The 18380-nt window shown below is 40.2% G+C and overlaps 1 protein-coding gene across 1 annotated transcript in view; it reads right to left on the reverse strand.

Annotated features, from left to right (window-relative positions):
* The window catches only part of PLD5 (phospholipase D family member 5), a 186730-nt gene extending 168918 nt beyond the window's left edge, over positions 1 to 17812 (reverse strand). The window contains exon 1 of the mRNA XM_074925510.1: positions 17344 to 17812. Within this exon, the coding sequence (XP_074781611.1) occupies positions 17344 to 17529 (186 nt within the window). The 5' untranslated portion in view covers positions 17530 to 17812. The remainder of the gene's footprint in view (positions 1 to 17343) is intronic.
* Positions 17813 to 18380: the final 568 nt, after the last annotated feature.

The raw sequence follows: 18380 nt of genomic DNA on the forward strand, positions 1-18380 counted from the left end.
GCAAATGTAAAGTCCCACACTGGGGTGGGGACCAATATAACCATTGAAGAATAAGCTTCCTTTTGAAAAAAATAATCAAAATTAGTCCACAGCAAAAGCACATGGATCAACTAGCTGGCACTGATAAAGGGTTACACAGACAGTCATGCAAAAGATGATATTATGTTGTCTAGAAATCCAGAGCAACAAAAATCTGATAACTTTTTAGCTAAATCCTTAGCCAAAGAATATAGGGATTTCATTTTCCCGTAAGAGTAAGAAAGGGTATGGTGGTAAAAAAAGTTAAAAACTAAGATCCTTAAAACCACATCAAATTAAATCACAAAAAAAAAAAAAAAAAGGCAGCTTGGAAACAATTTTTCCAAGTGGTATATACCTTCTCTTGAGGTCTATGAGAACAAGGTATGTCATTGCCTCTGGAAAAGGAAAGAAAACAAACTCGTCCTATGATTGAGATCCCAAAAGATATGACAGAATGAAAAGGTTAGTGTAAAATCAACAACTCCACCCCCTCAAAACTGAATACAGAGGGAAAAAGCAGCTTCTAAAAGTATTAGAGAACTTTCTGCTGGCACTTTGAGAAGTAACACCTTCTCCTCCCCTTGAAATTAGTCCATATTGGGTTTTCAATTAGGATGTATACAGCAATGAATTCATGATTGAGAAACTGAAAGACAGACAAGTGCCCACCAGTCCAATGCTTTTTATCTGCAACTGGAAATTAGATTTATCTACAAGGAAAACCTAGTGAAAGTCATTTAAGAATTGAAAATGATCCTATTGCTATACCCAATTGTCATGGTTTGAGCCCAGATGGAAAGTGAGCACGACAAAGCCTCTCCCTCACTCCTTTCCCCACAGGGATGGAGAGGCAAAAAAACAAAACAAAAGACTCAGGGATCAAGACAAGGACGGAGAGGGATGACTCACCCACTGTGGTCACCACCAAAGACAGACTCGTTAGGGGAAGACAAAGAACATCAATTTAATTCAAACACCACCACCACCACTAATTTATCAATCAGAGTAGGACTGTGAGAAATACAACCACATCTTAAAAAACACCTTCACCCCACCCCTCCCTTTTTTCCAGGCTCATCTTTGCTCCTGATTTCTCTAATTCCTCTCGCAAAGCAGTACAGTGGAGCAGGGGATGGGGGTTGCAGTCAGTTTGTCACCCATTGTTTCTGCCGCTCCTTCCTCCTCAGGGGGGGGTCTCCTCACACTCCTCCTCAGCTCCCGCATGGGAATCCTCTCATGGAAGACAGTCCTTCATAAAATTCCTCTAATGTGAGTCCTTCTTGCACACTGCAGCTCTTCATGAACTGCTCCAGTGTGGGCCTCTCTCGCAGGCTGCAATCTCCCCAGCAAGGCTGCTTCAGCGCAGGCTTCCTTTGGATTCCCAGCCTTCTTCGGGCACAGCCACCTGCTCCGGCATGGGGTCCTCCATGGGCTGCCGGTGGGTATCTGTTCTGTGGACCGTCATGGGCTTCAGAAGGACAGCCTGCCTCTCTGTAGGGAAGTCTGCTCCAGCACACCTCCCCCTCCCCCTTTCTTCCACTGACCTTGGTGTTTGCATAAGTATTTCCCTCACCACCCCTCTACTCCCAGGCTCCCTTTCTGAAATATGTTACTGCAGAGGTGCAGCCACTGGTTGCTAATTGGCCTGGCATTGGCCAGAGGTGGGCGTGATGTAGAGTTAGGGAGCTTCAAGAAGCTTCTCACAGGAACCACCTCTGTAGTCCTCTCCCCTGCTACCAAAAGCCCGCCACACAAACCTGACACACTGGTGTTAATACTGTACTTGAAGGCAACTCCAGGTCATAAAACACTTGTCCCCATTGGACCTGATGATCTTATCTATACTCTTTATGTCTTCCACCACATAAAGGAAAGAATTATCTGAAATATCCACATGAACTCATGTTTCCCAGATCAAGTGAAAGTATTCGTGAAACACCATGGAAAGGAAAGAATTTCAACTCTCTGGAAGACAATGCTGTCACTCAAATGACAAATGGAGGCTAGTCATAGCATTCAATGGGTTATTCACATGGAAAAGTTATGATTGAAGTGACTGTGGTGTTCTCCCTACATGCTTCAAGTAGTACAACAACCTTACAGATTATATTGTAGCCAGTAACAAAGGAAAAACATTATTTAATTTCTGTAGTTTAGAATCCTCAGGAAGGTATTTCACTTTGAATACAGCTTTTCTTTGCAAAGCGATATGAAAACTGCTTGACTTTACATAAATCAATGGCAATTTAACTGACATAAAGACTGCAGAAAGAAACTAAGAACACTGCATCTCAGGATAAGTATATTTAAACAAATCAGGTGAGACCATTACATATGAAAAATAGCATTTAAAAAAAAAAAAAAAACCAAAACATTATTATTTAACCTCTGTTTTCAGGTGACATCCATACAGACATGTAGAATGAGCTTTCTTGGGTTGAAAAAAATCTCACCTCAGAAATATTTGTGCAAGCATACATGTGCAAAGGCTTATGTCAAAAGTTTTAGCATAGCCATCCAGAAATTACTTCTGTGCCTTCTCTGCAGACAGCAAACATTTAAAAAAAGAGAAAAATCAAGCTGAACACAACATTATTTATGTCCAGTCATACACAGTGAACTGCAAATAAATAAAAAATTTAAACCAATAAAAACTACAAAAGAACTCGTCAGTTGCATTGGGACTTTGATAAAATTAACTCATAATTAAAATACCTGCAGCTTTTGGAAAGCAAGAGCGGCCCCTATTCAGTCTAAATACTTCATATTCCCCTTTTTGGTGTCTGTGTAGCTTCCATATTCCTTACTTAAAGCTATGTAACAGCAGCTAGTTAAATGAGCCAATGACAGCACAGGTCCCAGGCAGATATTGAAGTCTGTAGTTTAAATATACATTTATTACACTACAAAAAAACACAAACAAACAAAAAAATCACATCTCTGCATCAGCATTCATGTACGTTTTTAGAGCCCACTATTCCAATGAGTCAATCACAAAAGCTGCTTTTTTCAGTCTTGTCTTACTGCAACATTTGGCCAGTTTGTATCTGGACGTTCAGAATGGAGCTTCATTTCAGCCAGAGCCTTCAGGTGAAATCACTGAGTATACCAAACATAGAGACAAAACCAAACAGCAACAACAAAAAAACCCAAACAAAAACTCTCCACCTATTTCTAATTACTAGCAAAAAAATACTAAGCTAATACAGAACCCAGAACTCAAACCCACTGCATGGAAAAATCTAAAAAATAAATTTTGGCCCTATAATTTTGTAAGGTGTATCTTCTCCTCTGATTTAGCTATCCAATCCAAAAATCTTTCAAAAACTGAGCTGAACAATACTCGTGTTTTGACCTCCAGAGCCCTAAAAGAGACTCTATGTCATCATCCTACTACAGGCAAGTTCTCTGCTCCTTTCAGGAATCTTCCAGTCTACTGTTTCCTTTAAGCTTCCCAGTTCCTCTCCTCCTCTGCTTCTTCCATGTCCATCTTCAAAGATTCTCCAAGCCTCATGGCTCAGTTGCTCTCAAAAATCACTCATTCCCCACTTCCTGCAAAGCACAGCAGCCAGGAAAATATAAGGCGACCATCTTCCTTTCTGCTGACAAGCCTTTTTTTATTTTTTTAACCAAAAAGGGAAAAAAACAGCACAATGCATGATAAACATGCAATAAATACAACTAAACAAACCTATCAGTTACAGTATCAGTCTCAATAGTTAAAAGCATACGCATATATAGACATGCAATTAATTAAGTAGCACTAAAACAAGCTACTATAAATCCAGCACAACTCACAGAAGAGAGGTCACAACCAGCAGTTATGTTGTTTTCAGACTACATCGCATGATGTCTCTAATTAGACATGCAATTATTATCCTGAATGGTATTTTGGGAAGCTGTTCCTGTCACAGTGGTAATAATCAAATGCCCATCAGTAGACAGTTCCTTGTTGAGCTATTCTGCTTGAATCAGAACTTCTATGCTCAGAGCTTCAAGAAATTAGCCAAGTATGCTATCAAAAATTAATGATGCCCAGAAATAAACTGAGAACATCTGATGCCAAACAGAATCATAAAGTGAATAAACAAAGCAACAAGTATTTGCAAAGGTTCTTGTAAAAAAATGTTAATCTTCTAAATACTGGAGAAATAAGTATTTTAAAAAAAAAAAAAAATCACATATACCTGTTGGGAAGAGACTTTTATCAAAACAGAAATCACAGGAAGCAACAGCTCAAATACAGTCACCAGATTAGTCCAAGAAGGAAGGGATCTTACAGCCTTTCAAAAATACCACCCTCCTTATTTAAGCAATGTATTGAAAAAACAAAACAACACAAACACAACATACAGTGGTAACCTGAGAGTTAAAACATACATAGATTTCAAATACTGCATGTATATCTTATGTACTGTGGGCTGTAATTCAGAAAGCATTACTATAGAGTGGTGCTCCTATAATAAACATTTTTTTACGTCTGCTGCAAATTTCTCCTTAGATCAGAGAAAATCCTGTTTACCACCTGCACAAACTAACTTCAAAAGATACACTCTCAGAGTTGTCTATTTCTGGAAAAACAAACAAACAAAAAAACAACAACCAAACAAGCAAAACGTGCAATCTCTTGGAAAACAGATTCCATAATACTGAGAAACAGTTTTCGCATCCCGTGCAAGGCACAATGGTACAGTGTTTCTGTATGTCTCTGAACTGAAAACATCCAAGCTCCCCTTTAATTACAAAGGGAGAAGATCCTGAAAGACTATGCTGTTGGCTGACACAACAAAAATGTTTTGTTGCTCTTAGTGGAATCACTGCCTTTAATATTACTAATCTATAGACTGCACTTGCAAGGCTGTTGCCCAGCTCAAACTGTCACACAACTCGGAAACCTTTAATTTTCATTGTAACTTCAGGGCTTTCAAAAGGACTTTTGAATACTCAGGACTTTAAATCACTTAAGAACTTCAGAAAGTGTTTTCCCACCAGTACAAAAATTATGTATAAACCTTGTAAGAGAACTGTAGTTTTGCAAATTTTACTCGCCACATTTTCCCTGGGAGTTCCACACAATGTGGCAGGCAATACCAAAGTAGGGCTGTGGATTTGTCAGAGAAGTTCAGGGGGACAGGGCAGCAGGGTGGGGAAAAGGGAATAAAGAAAAATAATTTAAAAATTAAGCATCATGAAAGAAGTGATGAGATTAAATTATAGAAAAAAGGAAAAAACTAAGGTCTTGGTTTGGGTAGGTAAACCCAACCTTGGAGAAGTAAAAAGGGAAATGGTTGTGCAGTCCAGTAGTTTTTAAAAATTGGATATGAAGCAACAGTTATTTAAAGCCAAACAGAATGCTTGGAACAGCACCAGCACAGACAGACTAGGGGAACAAAGTGCACAAACTGAAGAAAAAATATTTTTAAAAGTTGAAATTTCCAGCAGTCTAAGGTTTCATCTGTCATATGGTGCAGAAACAAACTGATTTAGGCTGATGTGCATTAAGACCATATACCACACAGACAGAGAATAAAGGCTGGCACGTTCCAGCTTTCCACAGCAGGAGTTTGATGCAACTAAGCCATGACAACAAAGCTCAGAGAGAACAATACTGCATAAAACGGGATAAAATAACACAGAAAGGGTTAGGTGCTATCTGCCTGCCACATGGCCAACAGGGAATTGAAAGAGGAGTCTGCAGGGACAGCAGCTCACATTGACAAAGGAAATTGCTTTGTTCAAGGGCAACATTTTCCGAAACACTTAAATGACTTTGTTTCATGCTAGACCCAAAGGAATTGTTGTTGTTATTCAAACAATAAATCATGCTCACCATAAGGGCCTGAAACAGCATTTGGTGTATTGATATCTTTTGATGCTCATGGCATCCCAAATAAGCACCAATCAGTCTTCAGCATCGCAAATTTGGTCTAAGTCACATTCTACAAACAAATCATTCCAAAAATTGTTTCAAATTGCAAATAATTTCAAAACTGTTGGGCTTTCATTCATCTGTGTTCTTTTTGCTTGCTTGTTTTAAGCTTTCCATTTTCAGGTTGTGTTTCCTTAGACTCATGCCCTCAGCTGCACAAACCAGGGTGGCTATGTAATTTTTACTTATGTAACAGGACTTATTCAACAGATGCATCTTCTCAGGGATCTAAAAAATCACAGATTTAATAGAGGAAGCATTGAATACACTTCATTCCATATTGTTTTAAGCAGCACTTATGCATAGGACTGTATGCATGACTCCAAAATACTTTTTATGTAGCAAATTGTGAAAGTTGACTCTTCAGGAAACATACTGGTTTTCTATTAAAAGACACATGGAGAAATAGCACAGTTTAGCAAACACTTCAAATTGTGACTGAAGCCCTGTCTAAATGATTTGAAGGACAGGCTCACTATCCTACCAGAACTTAGCATTATGAATCCTGTTGAAAACTTAGGGAAACTACTTTTCCATGAGGCATCAAAGACCACAAAGATCAGGAGACAGCATACCTTCAATATTAGAGTTTACAGGACTAAGCACACTGCTGCGGGCCGTAAGACAACTTTTTAATAAGCAGGAACAAGTTATCAAATGTACTGACTTAAGAGAAGAAAGGAAAAAGTGTGATTGATACCTCAGTCAACCCATTGGCTTGAAAACTTTGAACTACTTTATTCCAGAAGGTGACAGTGAACGGGCAGCACAGGGTTACAAATGTGTATCACCTTCTGTTTATAAAGACAGAAAATCTCCACCCATCATACTGTGTAGACTCTTAGAGCTGTTCGGGTCCTAGAGCAAACTGACAGAGCTTTAGCCCTAACTTATTTCATTCCACTCATCTCCCCAACATTATCTATGCTGGCTATTTTATCACAGCCCATGAAGAGGCTGAACAGGTCAACTTCTGTCAGCAGCTGCCAGAGAGCCAGAAATTCTGGTTTAGAATTCTATGTTCTCTAATCATTTGGATTTTTTCTTAGTGTTCTAGGAACACAAGTCTTCCCAGGTGCTCATGGGTCATCCACAATGAACAACTACAGGGAAATAGCAGAACTTGACAAGAATCTCCATCTTCATTGTAGCCATGAGTCACATTCATGCACATTCTTCTATTTGCTCACCTCATTAATTTTCCATAAAAAGAGATTTATTATTTTTTCCAATTATTATCATTAAAGCAGGTGCACATTTCCACTTAAATAAGCACAAAGCATGAAAATAGATGATGCCTGCTATCATTAAACTGAGACGATATTCCAGTTTATATTTGATCTGATTTTTTTAGCATGATGGGCATTTTTTTCACCTACACTTTCTAATGAGGAACAGAAATATTCTAGTTAGGAGCAAAGAAATAATTTCACAAGCATCTTTGTTTTTCTGAGTTTTCTTTAGGTATCCATTGTCTTGGCAGATAACTGAAGTTTCAAATGCACCTGACTTCCCTTCTTCTGTATTATCTATTCTGAAACAACTTAAGATGTTAAATAGTGGGCAACTGGATCTATATCATTTTTTGCATGCTCACATGGACTTCACAGTTTCTTACATCCCACATGTTACGTTAGGATACCTTCTCTCCTTTCTATAGCCTGTCAAGGATTTTCCCCTGTGCTAACTGCAGTGTTCTCACATAACGTATCCAGCAACTAATCTAGATCTAGAGACTTAAAACTCAAGAAAAGGTGAGGCCTGAAACATCTATTTCCCCCAACCGCTTAGCATGATATATAACGAACATGCTTTTATGCCCCAAACCCACAACAGCTGAATTGATCTGCAGTCTTCTCTCAAGGAGCTCATATATAACCTGAACCTGTAGTAGTGAAGCCAATGGAGACTTTACCATGGCTTTGGAACAAGATTAAACACAAGTGCGCAAACTACACTGAGGAAATAGGGTTCGAATCACTGTCACCTTTAGCACCATTCCCGTAAATAGGTAGCCTCTGCTGAGGTAATGCCTGAAGTTTTCTCAAAACACATAATGCATATTCCCTTATCAAAAAACTCCTGCCTAGAAAGGATCAGTCATGGAACTTAATGGACAGCAGCACAATTTCTGTAGCACAAAAACCACTAGTGAGACATGCCATGTTTACTGTGGCTTAAAGTGCTGAAGACATTAATAACTTTTACTCTTTCACGTTTCAAAACAAATACACATCTGCTCATTATGATAGGCTCTGCACAGCATATACTAGCATTTAGAGATCAAGTTAGATAATTACCCCAGATAAATATGACTTTATTGCAGTAAAAACAGGATTATAAAAGTTAAACTGGTCACAGTTGCTATCTCAGCACTGTTCCACATTTGATTCTGCTCCAAACAATTTAGAATATCATGGGAAAATCCAGCCTATTTAATGTATCAGAATGATAGGAATTACCTGAATCACTATTCTCAAATACTTCAGCTTTTTTCTTTCATTGAACATTTCCTTACAACCATAAATAGTGAAATACAAATAGCAATAAAAATTAGAATAGAATGACTAGCTTTTATGAGCTGCAATGACTACATAAATCATAAAACATGCTGTTGATTATGTTGGCATCATGCTGTCAGAAATGGAACTTACCAAGTTCTTTTGAATTCTCAGTTTTAATAAAAAAAATAATGCACAACTCACCTACCGATACCACACATAAAGAAGACAGTTTAAAGGTTTTGCAAAAGTGGAAAAAAATAGGTAATTTTTTGTGTCTTCAAAGAGCAAGCCAATGAAGTATTGCTAAAAATACCACTCTGATATTTCTCTGTCCAGGGCTAGATATTATCTACACAGTCAAATTACACAATGCATTGATCAAATCAAAAGAAGGCAAATCTCTATAAAAATACTCAAATCCTATGTTACATTTGGAAAGCCCTTATAAAACTGTAAGAATTCCAAGGAGTAAACCTTAAAAAAAAAGAGAAACTTTAAAAAAAAAAAAAAAACAGACTAAGTTTTGATGAATGAGCATCCAAAAAAACCTAGGAGTAAGTTTGTGATCTAATAAAAATTAATTTCCAATTAAATTAATTCACTCCTTTGGCACCAATGTCTCGTTTGTTCCCTCTCTACCTCCTCCTGAACTTCCGAGGTTCTGCAGACTCCCCGTACATACTTCTTCACTTTTAGCTGAGTGGCTCTTCTGCCCACTAAGGCACAGCAGATAGTCAGACAATCTCAAGAAGCCCAGTATTTAAGTCACTTTGAAGGAACAGGAGGTTAACTGGCTTCCTTTGTAACACTAAAGACCAGTGAATCTGGGAGTGCCTCAGTTGTCAATAAATGGCTCAACTGCATCCCCACCAGATAAAACAACACTAGAGAAGTGTCACTGCACTGGAAAATTAGTGTTAGACTTTTTCTCTCTAACAGCTGTCATCTAGTAATACAAAATCTAGTAATGCAAAAAAATCAAAAAAAAATCATCCAAATCTCATTTTAAGAAAGCTTCTTTCAGATTCTGAAATATGACAGAGGGAATACTCAGTTTAAAAGGATATATGGACCTTCTAAGACATTAACAGTGTACCTGTTTTATTTTTTCTCTCAGTAATGAAACTACATAAAAGGCCTGGGAATCAGACCTTAAATAATGTTACAAAAAGAGCAAGGCAAGGGGTGGGCAGTCGTAAGCATGTCCCCTAGAAAAAGGCTCCATCAAGGGAGACAGATCTAGGGAGTCTATTGCCAGCACAGGACTTCCTTTTTTAGGAATGATTAAGAGTATATGGCTTCCCCTCTTGAAAGACAATGAAATGGCATTTATTAATCATTATCATGAGTTGGTCTGTTGTTTCCATCTTGGAATAGTCTGGTAAAGAGATTTTCACTGCAGTATTTTATCATTCCTTGTTCTGGAATGGAAGAAGGCCTACACTAAACATACATTCACCCACAGAGACTAGTTTCTTTGGGCATCCTCTACAGACAGTGAGGTGATTGCATTTGTGAGAAGATACTCATTACAGATAATTTTCCTAGTGTCTTTAATACTCCTGCTATCTTTAAAATTGTTAATGATCTGCTACAAGACCAAACCACTGAAGGCTGCAAAGTATTCATTTGTGTAACAGACAAGGAGATTAAGTTTCTGAAGCTGCTGCTAAAAAATCCTTAAACAAGGATGGCCAACACCAATCAAAAGAAGGGATGGGATAGCAAAAAACTAATTTGGATTTTCCTTAATGCTGGTAGCATTAGGAAAGGCATAGCCATGAAAACCACTTTTCCCATATCTTCAATGAAGTTAGCATCTGGAACAAACATAGCCTAAGATTTAGGTCTTTTCTTCAGAAACCAGTAAACTTCATTTTTAAAAAGTCTTGAATGGATTGAATTACATTTATACATGCATATATAAATCAATTTTAAGAGCAACTTTGAAACTTCAAGTTGTTTTGTTTTCTTGTGCAAAATGAAGCCAGACATTATAAATTAAGTCTGTCACACTGACTACGCCTCTCAAATGTTTTAATCTGAGCTTTAGATATTTGGACTTTCAAAGTGACGTTGAAATCATCACTACTTCTGCATTAGATTAATGCAATGTTGAAAGTTTTTTCTCATATGTCAGAAAAAGAAGAGTAGCTTCTAAGGCTAGTGTATTGGGTTTACATGGTTAGATTTTGGTAGAGGGGAGTGCTGCAGAGGTGACTTCTGTGAGACCAGGGTCTGTCTCCATGTTGGACACAGCTGGTTCCAGCTGGCTCCACAACAGACCCACCATTTGCCAAAGCTGGACCCACCGGGCAAGTGGTGCCTCTGTCAATAATGTATGTAAGAAAGGGTAAAAAACACTGTGTGGCAGCTACGTGAAAGAAGCAAGAAAAATGTGAGATAAACAGCCCTGCAGATACCAAGGTCGGTGAAGGAGAAGGGGAAGGGGAAGGAGGTGTTCCAGGGGTCAGAGCAGAGTCCCCTGTCACCTATGAAGACCATGATGAAGTAGGTTATCTCCCTGCAGCCCACGGAGGACTGCACCAGAGCAGATACCCACACTGCAGCCCATGGAAGACCCCACGCGGGAGCACGTGGATGTGCCCTGAAGGAGGCTACAGTCTGTGAAAAGCCCACACAGGAGCAGGCTCTGGCACAGCTGTGCCCTGTGGAAAGAAGCCCATGCAGGAGCAGGTTTTCTGGCAGGAACTGCAGCCTGTGGGGGACCCAAACTGGAGCAGTTCACTCCTGAAGGACTGCACCCCACAGAACAGTTTCTGAAGAGCTGCAGCCCATGGCGAGGATCCACATTGGAACAGTTTGACATGGACTGTATCCCATGGGAGGGACCCCACACCACAGCACAGGAAGGAGCAGTAGAGACAAAGGAATAAGCTGTCAGCAACCCCCGTTCTGCGTTATCCTGTGCCACTCAGAGGACTGGAGGGAAGGAGGTACAAGAGTCAGGAATGACGGACTGGAGCTGTGCCTGGAAAGAAGCGGGGAGAGGGGGAAGGTAGTTTTAGTCTTGTGCTTGTTTCTCACTATACTACCCTATTTTTAAATGGCAATAGAAGAAATCAACTTTCCCCAAATTGAGTCTGTTTTGCCTGTGATGGTAACTGGTGAACAATCTCCCTCCTGTTATCTCAAACTACAACATATTTTATCCCATTTTCTCCCCCTGTCCTGTTGAGGAGGGAGAGAGAAAGAGTGGCTTGGTGGGAAGCTGCAGACAACCAAGGTTACCTACCACAACTAGCAAGAGAAAAATTAGAAATTAGATATCATATTTTCACTGTTTTGCAATACAAAATTACTTTTATGCATGGTAACTACTGAAATAGGTTATTTTTTTCCCCTCCAAATGTCAAGATTTCAAATTCCCCATCCTATTTTTGAAAGAAACCATTTTACATTTTCTGCCCTAAAGTGCTATGCACTATTTCCCCAACACTGTTAATTATTTTGGTCCCCTTTTTACATTTCTCTGAACATCTAATTATGTTTGTCTACAAAACATTACTAGAAAAAAAATACCTTCAAGGAAAGCAGCATTTCAACAGAAGAATTCCTCCACACACAGTCTGTCAGCAGTGAAGCAAACTGCATGCTACTACTTCAGCAAGAACCTCAATGCATGCCAGTACCACTGTTGCAGGCAGGCAATTCCAAATGTCAGTTGTCTTCTGAGAAAAAGCCAAAGTTCCTCTACTTAATGGAGTTTGTTCCCTCGATTTTAATGATGAAATATAAATATAGATATCTATCTCCAGGACAAGATAGACATTTGGAATTGTCATCTGCAACTATGGCATCAAAAAGCTCCAAATGCTGGAAACCAACTCTTTAGAACCCTCTGAATTGTCACCACTATGTACCTTCATACATGGTGCACTCTTCTTGGTATCTGACATTATTCCAGGTGACAAATTATTTATACCTGCTTAATGCAAAATACTCCAACAACTCTTTTAACTTAAAAAAAAAAAAAGGAACGACAGGGGCTGCTTTAGGAAAATGTGTAATGATTTTTTTAGTTCTGATTTAGATCCTTTTATTATTCTCCCTTAAGTTAAAATTGTTGGCTCTGTCCATCTGTCCAGCAACTGATCTGGCCTGACTGAGTTCTACTGTTACTTGCTTGACATCAAGCTGTGTCCACCTTTGTTGTTTACGTGTTACAGCTATGCATGTGGTATCCTCTGCCATCCTTTGCGTGTCAAATTCCAAAGTCTATAAATCTCTCCTCTCGCTTTTAACACTTGTTCCAATTTATATGCAAGAGCAGAAATGACATTTTAAACTGTCCATTAATGGTTTTGCTAAGAATTTCCTGTATAGTAAAAAAAGAAAAAAAGAGAAAGAAAAATGAGGGGAAAAAAAAATGTTGTCCAAGAGAACTACTAGTTTTTGAAAAACAAAGATCAACTGACAGAATCAGATTTGAGATTTCAACTTTTATAAAGATGTTATGACAGGTGAATTATATTTTATTTCGGGTTTGGTCATGGGGCTCTGAGAAGTACCACAGCCACACCTGTTGGACAGCGTTATAAGTTGTCTTAGGCCTAACTTCAGCATGTTAGACACCTGCCTCTGTTGCCATGTGACACTGCCCTCCCACTACCTCACAGCCTCTTTTGTCTCTGGGTAGCAGTGCTGCCAAAGGGATAGCGGTACACTGATCAGCTGTGTACCATCAACTGGGCAAGTCAATTCCTACAACAGCAAGAGTACTAAGAATCTGAAAATCCTAATGTTGCCTTTGCTACTGATCAGAACTTAAGTAAAAACAAGAGATGATGCAAGTATTAGCAATAACCTCTCCTAATTATGATAATAAAGGTAACAGAACAAGAATCTCCAGGAAATAAAACTGCTCTGATAGCAGGTCTCCCAAAAAGTTATAGTCTTGAAGCAGTTCTTAAAAGAGAATTTTTTAAAATGTTTTAACATAATTAAATAATTAAGTTATAAGAGAAAGACTACCACTACGTCTTTGAGAAGGAATAACTGTATTTGTTATAATCAAGAACATATGTTTGAAGTATATCTGTTGTAACTTAAAAAGAAATCTTTTCTGCTTTTGTTTTAAGTTTTGATTATTTAAAATAAATTTCTCTCAAATTTTTTGCTGAGGTACTAGCAAAGTAGCTATACAGTAGTTGTCATTACTGAAGGATATACAGGCATGCTGGAGAGCTGCTGTAAATTAAACTAGACATAGCTAACTCCCACCAGCTAAAGGCTATCAGGTTAACTACTCTTCCTCCCCATCTCTACATCCTCCTCCTTCTCTTAACCAATTCACATTTCATTAAAAAAGGCAACACCAAAAACAAGCAAAGAAAAAAACACTGTGCAAAGAAAACTTTAAAAATATTTCACACAATAAAAATATTTCACACAATTTCCCTCCAACACTTCCAGTAGCAGGCGATCAACTTCACAAAAAGGCATGAAGAACCAGCTGAAGCAGATATATAGAATCCAAACATTCTCAACTCTGCAGGAATTTCAGCCAAGGGTTTGCAACATCACTGTGGTCACATCTCCAGTGTCAGAGTTCCTCACACCTCTAGTAATTTCCTCCATTAAAAGTACACCTCTTTGACACATTAGCTACAGCATACAGTACACTGAGGCCTGCCTTAAGCAAAAACTCCTCACTGGCTTATCTTTAAACATGTTACAACAGATCCATTTAAGATTAAATTCAGTGCAGGAGTTCACAAAAGAAAATGGGTGAGTTGTGTTCAAATCTTATATGGTACAAATTGTGTTACCACCATTTGAAAAAAAGATAACCCACATAAACAATTAGCCAATGAGGAGAAACACTATATTAAGATCGATTTGAAGAACAATCAATTAGCAAGACGCCAGCAATGCATTCCAGATTTTGACTTCCTCTATGGTCAGTCAATAATTAAGTATTGAACAATTTAAAAGAAAATGTATCATATTTGTGCATCTGAACTTCTTCTGTGCTTTTAGAAGAGATATGGCAACAGTTCAGTTTTGAACCTCTTTACCACACTCTTCAAACTGAGATCTGTTTAAAAAAAAAAAACACAAACCAAAAAACATAACACTAAACCCCACAACTCGTACAGTTTTGAAATCTGAAAACAAACTATTTGTATATTTGAGACTTTTTTTTTAAAACAAATTGTTTATATTGGTTTCAGAAGATGTTTCTTAGTCCCTCAAACTATATATGGATTAATTGGAAGTGTCACACATGAATAAGTCATGCTACTCACTTTAATGAAAGTCAATATGATATATCTACTGTGGTCTACAAGGATTTACTGGAAGTAGCGTACAAAATATACTGGCTCAATTTTATCCCTATTACAACCACACTGAAATCCGTTTAAGAAATAATTTCACTTAGGCAAAGCCCACCCCTCTCTACAACGCCTGAAGAGTACATATGAAACTTCAAAATCTGTTCATGCATATCTTGACTTACACTCACTATACACCCTTCTTCTGCCTATATCTGTGATTACGACATACTTTCAAAATCAGTGCCTCAATGATTGCTCACTCCTCGTATTTTGATTTTCTTTGTAGGTATCACGTATCTCAGAGGGAGCTGCAGTGAAGTGTTAGTCATGTCCCCCATCCACCTTGTGAAGTTTGTATACCTTCATTATCCAATATTGGCCATAAGCTATCAGATGTCAATGACTATACCATTCAAAATGATGCATCTCAAATTGTTTTGTCTTTTGGAGTGGAAGAGTGGAGTGTAAGAAATAACTTCTTTGGCAAGAAAACACTCAAAACCCTCAAAGATTATCTGAAAATAGAAAATAACAACCTTGCTCCAAAACTGTACAAGCAAAATACAATCTAGAAATTAATACATATTTTATTTATATTAAAGGGAGCTACGCAATACCCCGTCTGTTACAACACTCATGAGTAATGCAGTTACCTTAAATCATATAAACAAAGTATTTTCACATATGTACCGTTGGCGTATCTAATATACTGCACAGTACTCAGGATAAATGTCAATGAAACAAACACTTCATGGCAAGCAAGAAACATCGGTGTTCCTATTTTTTTTCTTTACATTGTTCAAATAGGCTCCAGGAATAAAAATAACAGGATCATATGAGAGGGAAACCCCCAGAAGAACATGCATTCATACCAAACTGATCACTGAAAAAGCTTTTCACACCAATCCTGCAGGGTTACAGAAGATTACTATCATGACAAAAAAACCCAACTGAATTCATACAAAAAACCCCAGAGAGACAACAAAACCCCACACAAAATAAAGGGTTTGTACTTGTAATCTTCAAACAAGTTAATGCCTGTTTTCCTTGTCCATGCTCATATTGTGGTAGGATTTAAAATACAGATATCAGAACATGTTAATATTCAGCTACAAGAACAGTAGTTAGCTATCAAACTGTTGACAGATTATCCCCCCCCAATTAATAATCATTCATATGATGACACATACCAACATGCAAGCACATGTAGCAAAAACCTCTTACAAAAGCCAGAGCTCAGATTTCTGTGCTTTCTATGTTTTAACTGTACTGAGAGAAGGCATTGACCTTCTTGATTCACAATGGGAGAATACTCTGCTTACAAGCTTACTACTGTGAAGCCTTGTTGTTAGTGTGAAGAATCACAAAAACGTGTGTAAGAAGGCAGATGGGATTCAATACCTTTCTCAACATTTGAAACGTGATCTCTTCAATAGTTCATCAGTTCTTGTCGTTTCCCCAGAAGCATAAACAACTCAAGTTTAAGATTCACTAACAGGGATAAAATACTCTGCAGGTTAGTGTGAAGGGAGAGTAATACTCCATGAACTAGTTGACAGACGAGCTTTTTTCAGGTTTCATCTTTAAAGGACTCTACTGTGCCATCTAGGATTTTCAAGTAATAAAGACAATTTATCCTTGTAATGAGACCATTTCTATCCAAAGAGACCTCAGGTGGCTGTACCACAAGAAATATTTTTCTGTGTATCCTGAAGTCAATGTGACTGTGATTGCAAATTACTCACTAACATAAAGAATGGCAGACTGTTGCATTATGCAAACCCATACCACATTCTTTTGCACCCCTGTAAATGCAGCTGCTTTCCTGTTTTGATTGTACTGTACACTGTAACAATGGGTTTCAGCTATTCAGAAAACTCTTACACAGTATACAGGTCATCTCAATCCATTTCCTTGCTGTTAGAAGTAACATGAAAAATGCTTTCAAACATCATCTGAGACAGGTATGCTTAGAAGTACCTTAAATTCTCATAAAATATTCACTAGAGCTATCCACAGTATCAGTTCTATTGTAGTCCCAAACACAGTTAAGTCATGTACTACTGCTGCAGGAACAGACGTCTTGAAGGAAATCTCCTCTTTCCCACACAGGTTGAGTATTTTCAAAGTCCCATGCATGAAGAAGAAGAAAAATAGGGGGGGGGGAAATCACAGCTAGAATTAAAAAAAGCTATTTTCTTTTTAGCAATTCTAGAACTACACTATAGTCACCGTGAGATAAATGCTCTAACCTCCATCTGCACCATCCCAATCTTTCTCCTCCCACATCAGCACTGAATTTGCGGGAATAGAAGACTGAATAAGCCGAGCACATTAAAAAATATTTCCAGTTAGGAATAGACTTGCGTGTGGTTTGGGAACAGTACCGACATCCTATTTACCTCAGATTTGACCAGTCCGGGACCTCTTAAGTTTCTCCTTTCTCTACCATTTGGGAAATACCCTGCTCAATTACCGGAGCAACACTTTTCTTCTGGAGTCCAGGCTGGTAGAGAGGTAGCCTAACAGAACACCTAGCCAGAGATGTAGAAAGACAAAAAAAGGGGGGAAATAGAAGCTGGCTTACGTGCTCCAGTTTGTCTTTCCTCCTCAGCCAGACACTGGCACTGTAGTCCTGCTGCTTGACAGTGCTGTAGAAGTTCGCACCTACTCTGGTGAGGCTTGGGGAAGGCTCCCTGGGTCTGCTCTTCAGCCTCATCTGCTCGAAGCCCTCATGGGGGGATGAGGAGAGCCAGTCATGCCTGACTTCCATCTTGACATGACAAGGCAAAGTCCAAGGAAAAAAACCAGAAGAAAACAAGAAATTAGGAGGCACTAGACGAAGAGGGTCCAAAAAAGAACAGGATGGGGGAAGAAAGAGAAGGAGAGCAAAACCGCCCCCAAAACCGGAACATGGGGAAAGAAGGGGGAGAAAAGGAGCAGCGAGCAGGTGGGAGGAGTGGAGGGAGAGAGAAAGGCTGCAGGTGCGAGCGAGGAGCGGGCCGGAGAGCTGCCGGTGCGCCGGGGCGGGAAGGGAAGGCAGGGCAAGGCGCGGCGCTCCGAGACGCCGCTGCCTGCAGCCCCGGCCGCCAGCGAGCCGCAGCCCGGGACCGGCGCAGCGGGCAGCGGCCGCTCCCGGCTCTGCCCGGGACGGCGGCGCGGGGCGCGCGCAGGCGGCGGTGGCGGGGCGCGCGCGGGCGGGGCCGCCGCCTCCCGCCCGCCCGGCTGCAGGTTGGCGCAGTGGAGGGGCCGCCGCCCCCCGGGGGTGGGGGGAAGGCGGCTCCTCCCCCGCCTCGGCAGCCGCCGGCAGCGCGGAGGAGCCCCGCCGTCGCCCCTAGGAAAGCGGCCGCCGCCGCCCTCCCCGGCTCCTGGGGGGCGGGAGGCTCCCCGCGCCAGTTCACTCGCGCCCTCTTCCCCCCATCCCGGCGGGCACCGCCCGCTGCCCCGGGCCCCGCCGCGGGGCTGCCACTCCCTCGCCTGGAAGCCTTTGTCCGATCGCCCCACGCCGGTGGCCCCCGGGGCGCCGCCGCCCCCTTGCCCCGCCCCTCCCCGGGCGGGCTGCGCCCCTCGCCGCCGCCGCCGAGAGCGGGAGGTGCGGGGCTGCGGCTGCCGGGGCCGCCGCGC

Source organism: Athene noctua, chromosome 1 (genome assembly GCF_965140245.1).
Source record: "Athene noctua chromosome 1, bAthNoc1.hap1.1, whole genome shotgun sequence".
In the NCBI taxonomy this organism is placed as follows: domain Eukaryota; kingdom Metazoa; phylum Chordata; class Aves; order Strigiformes; family Strigidae; genus Athene; species Athene noctua.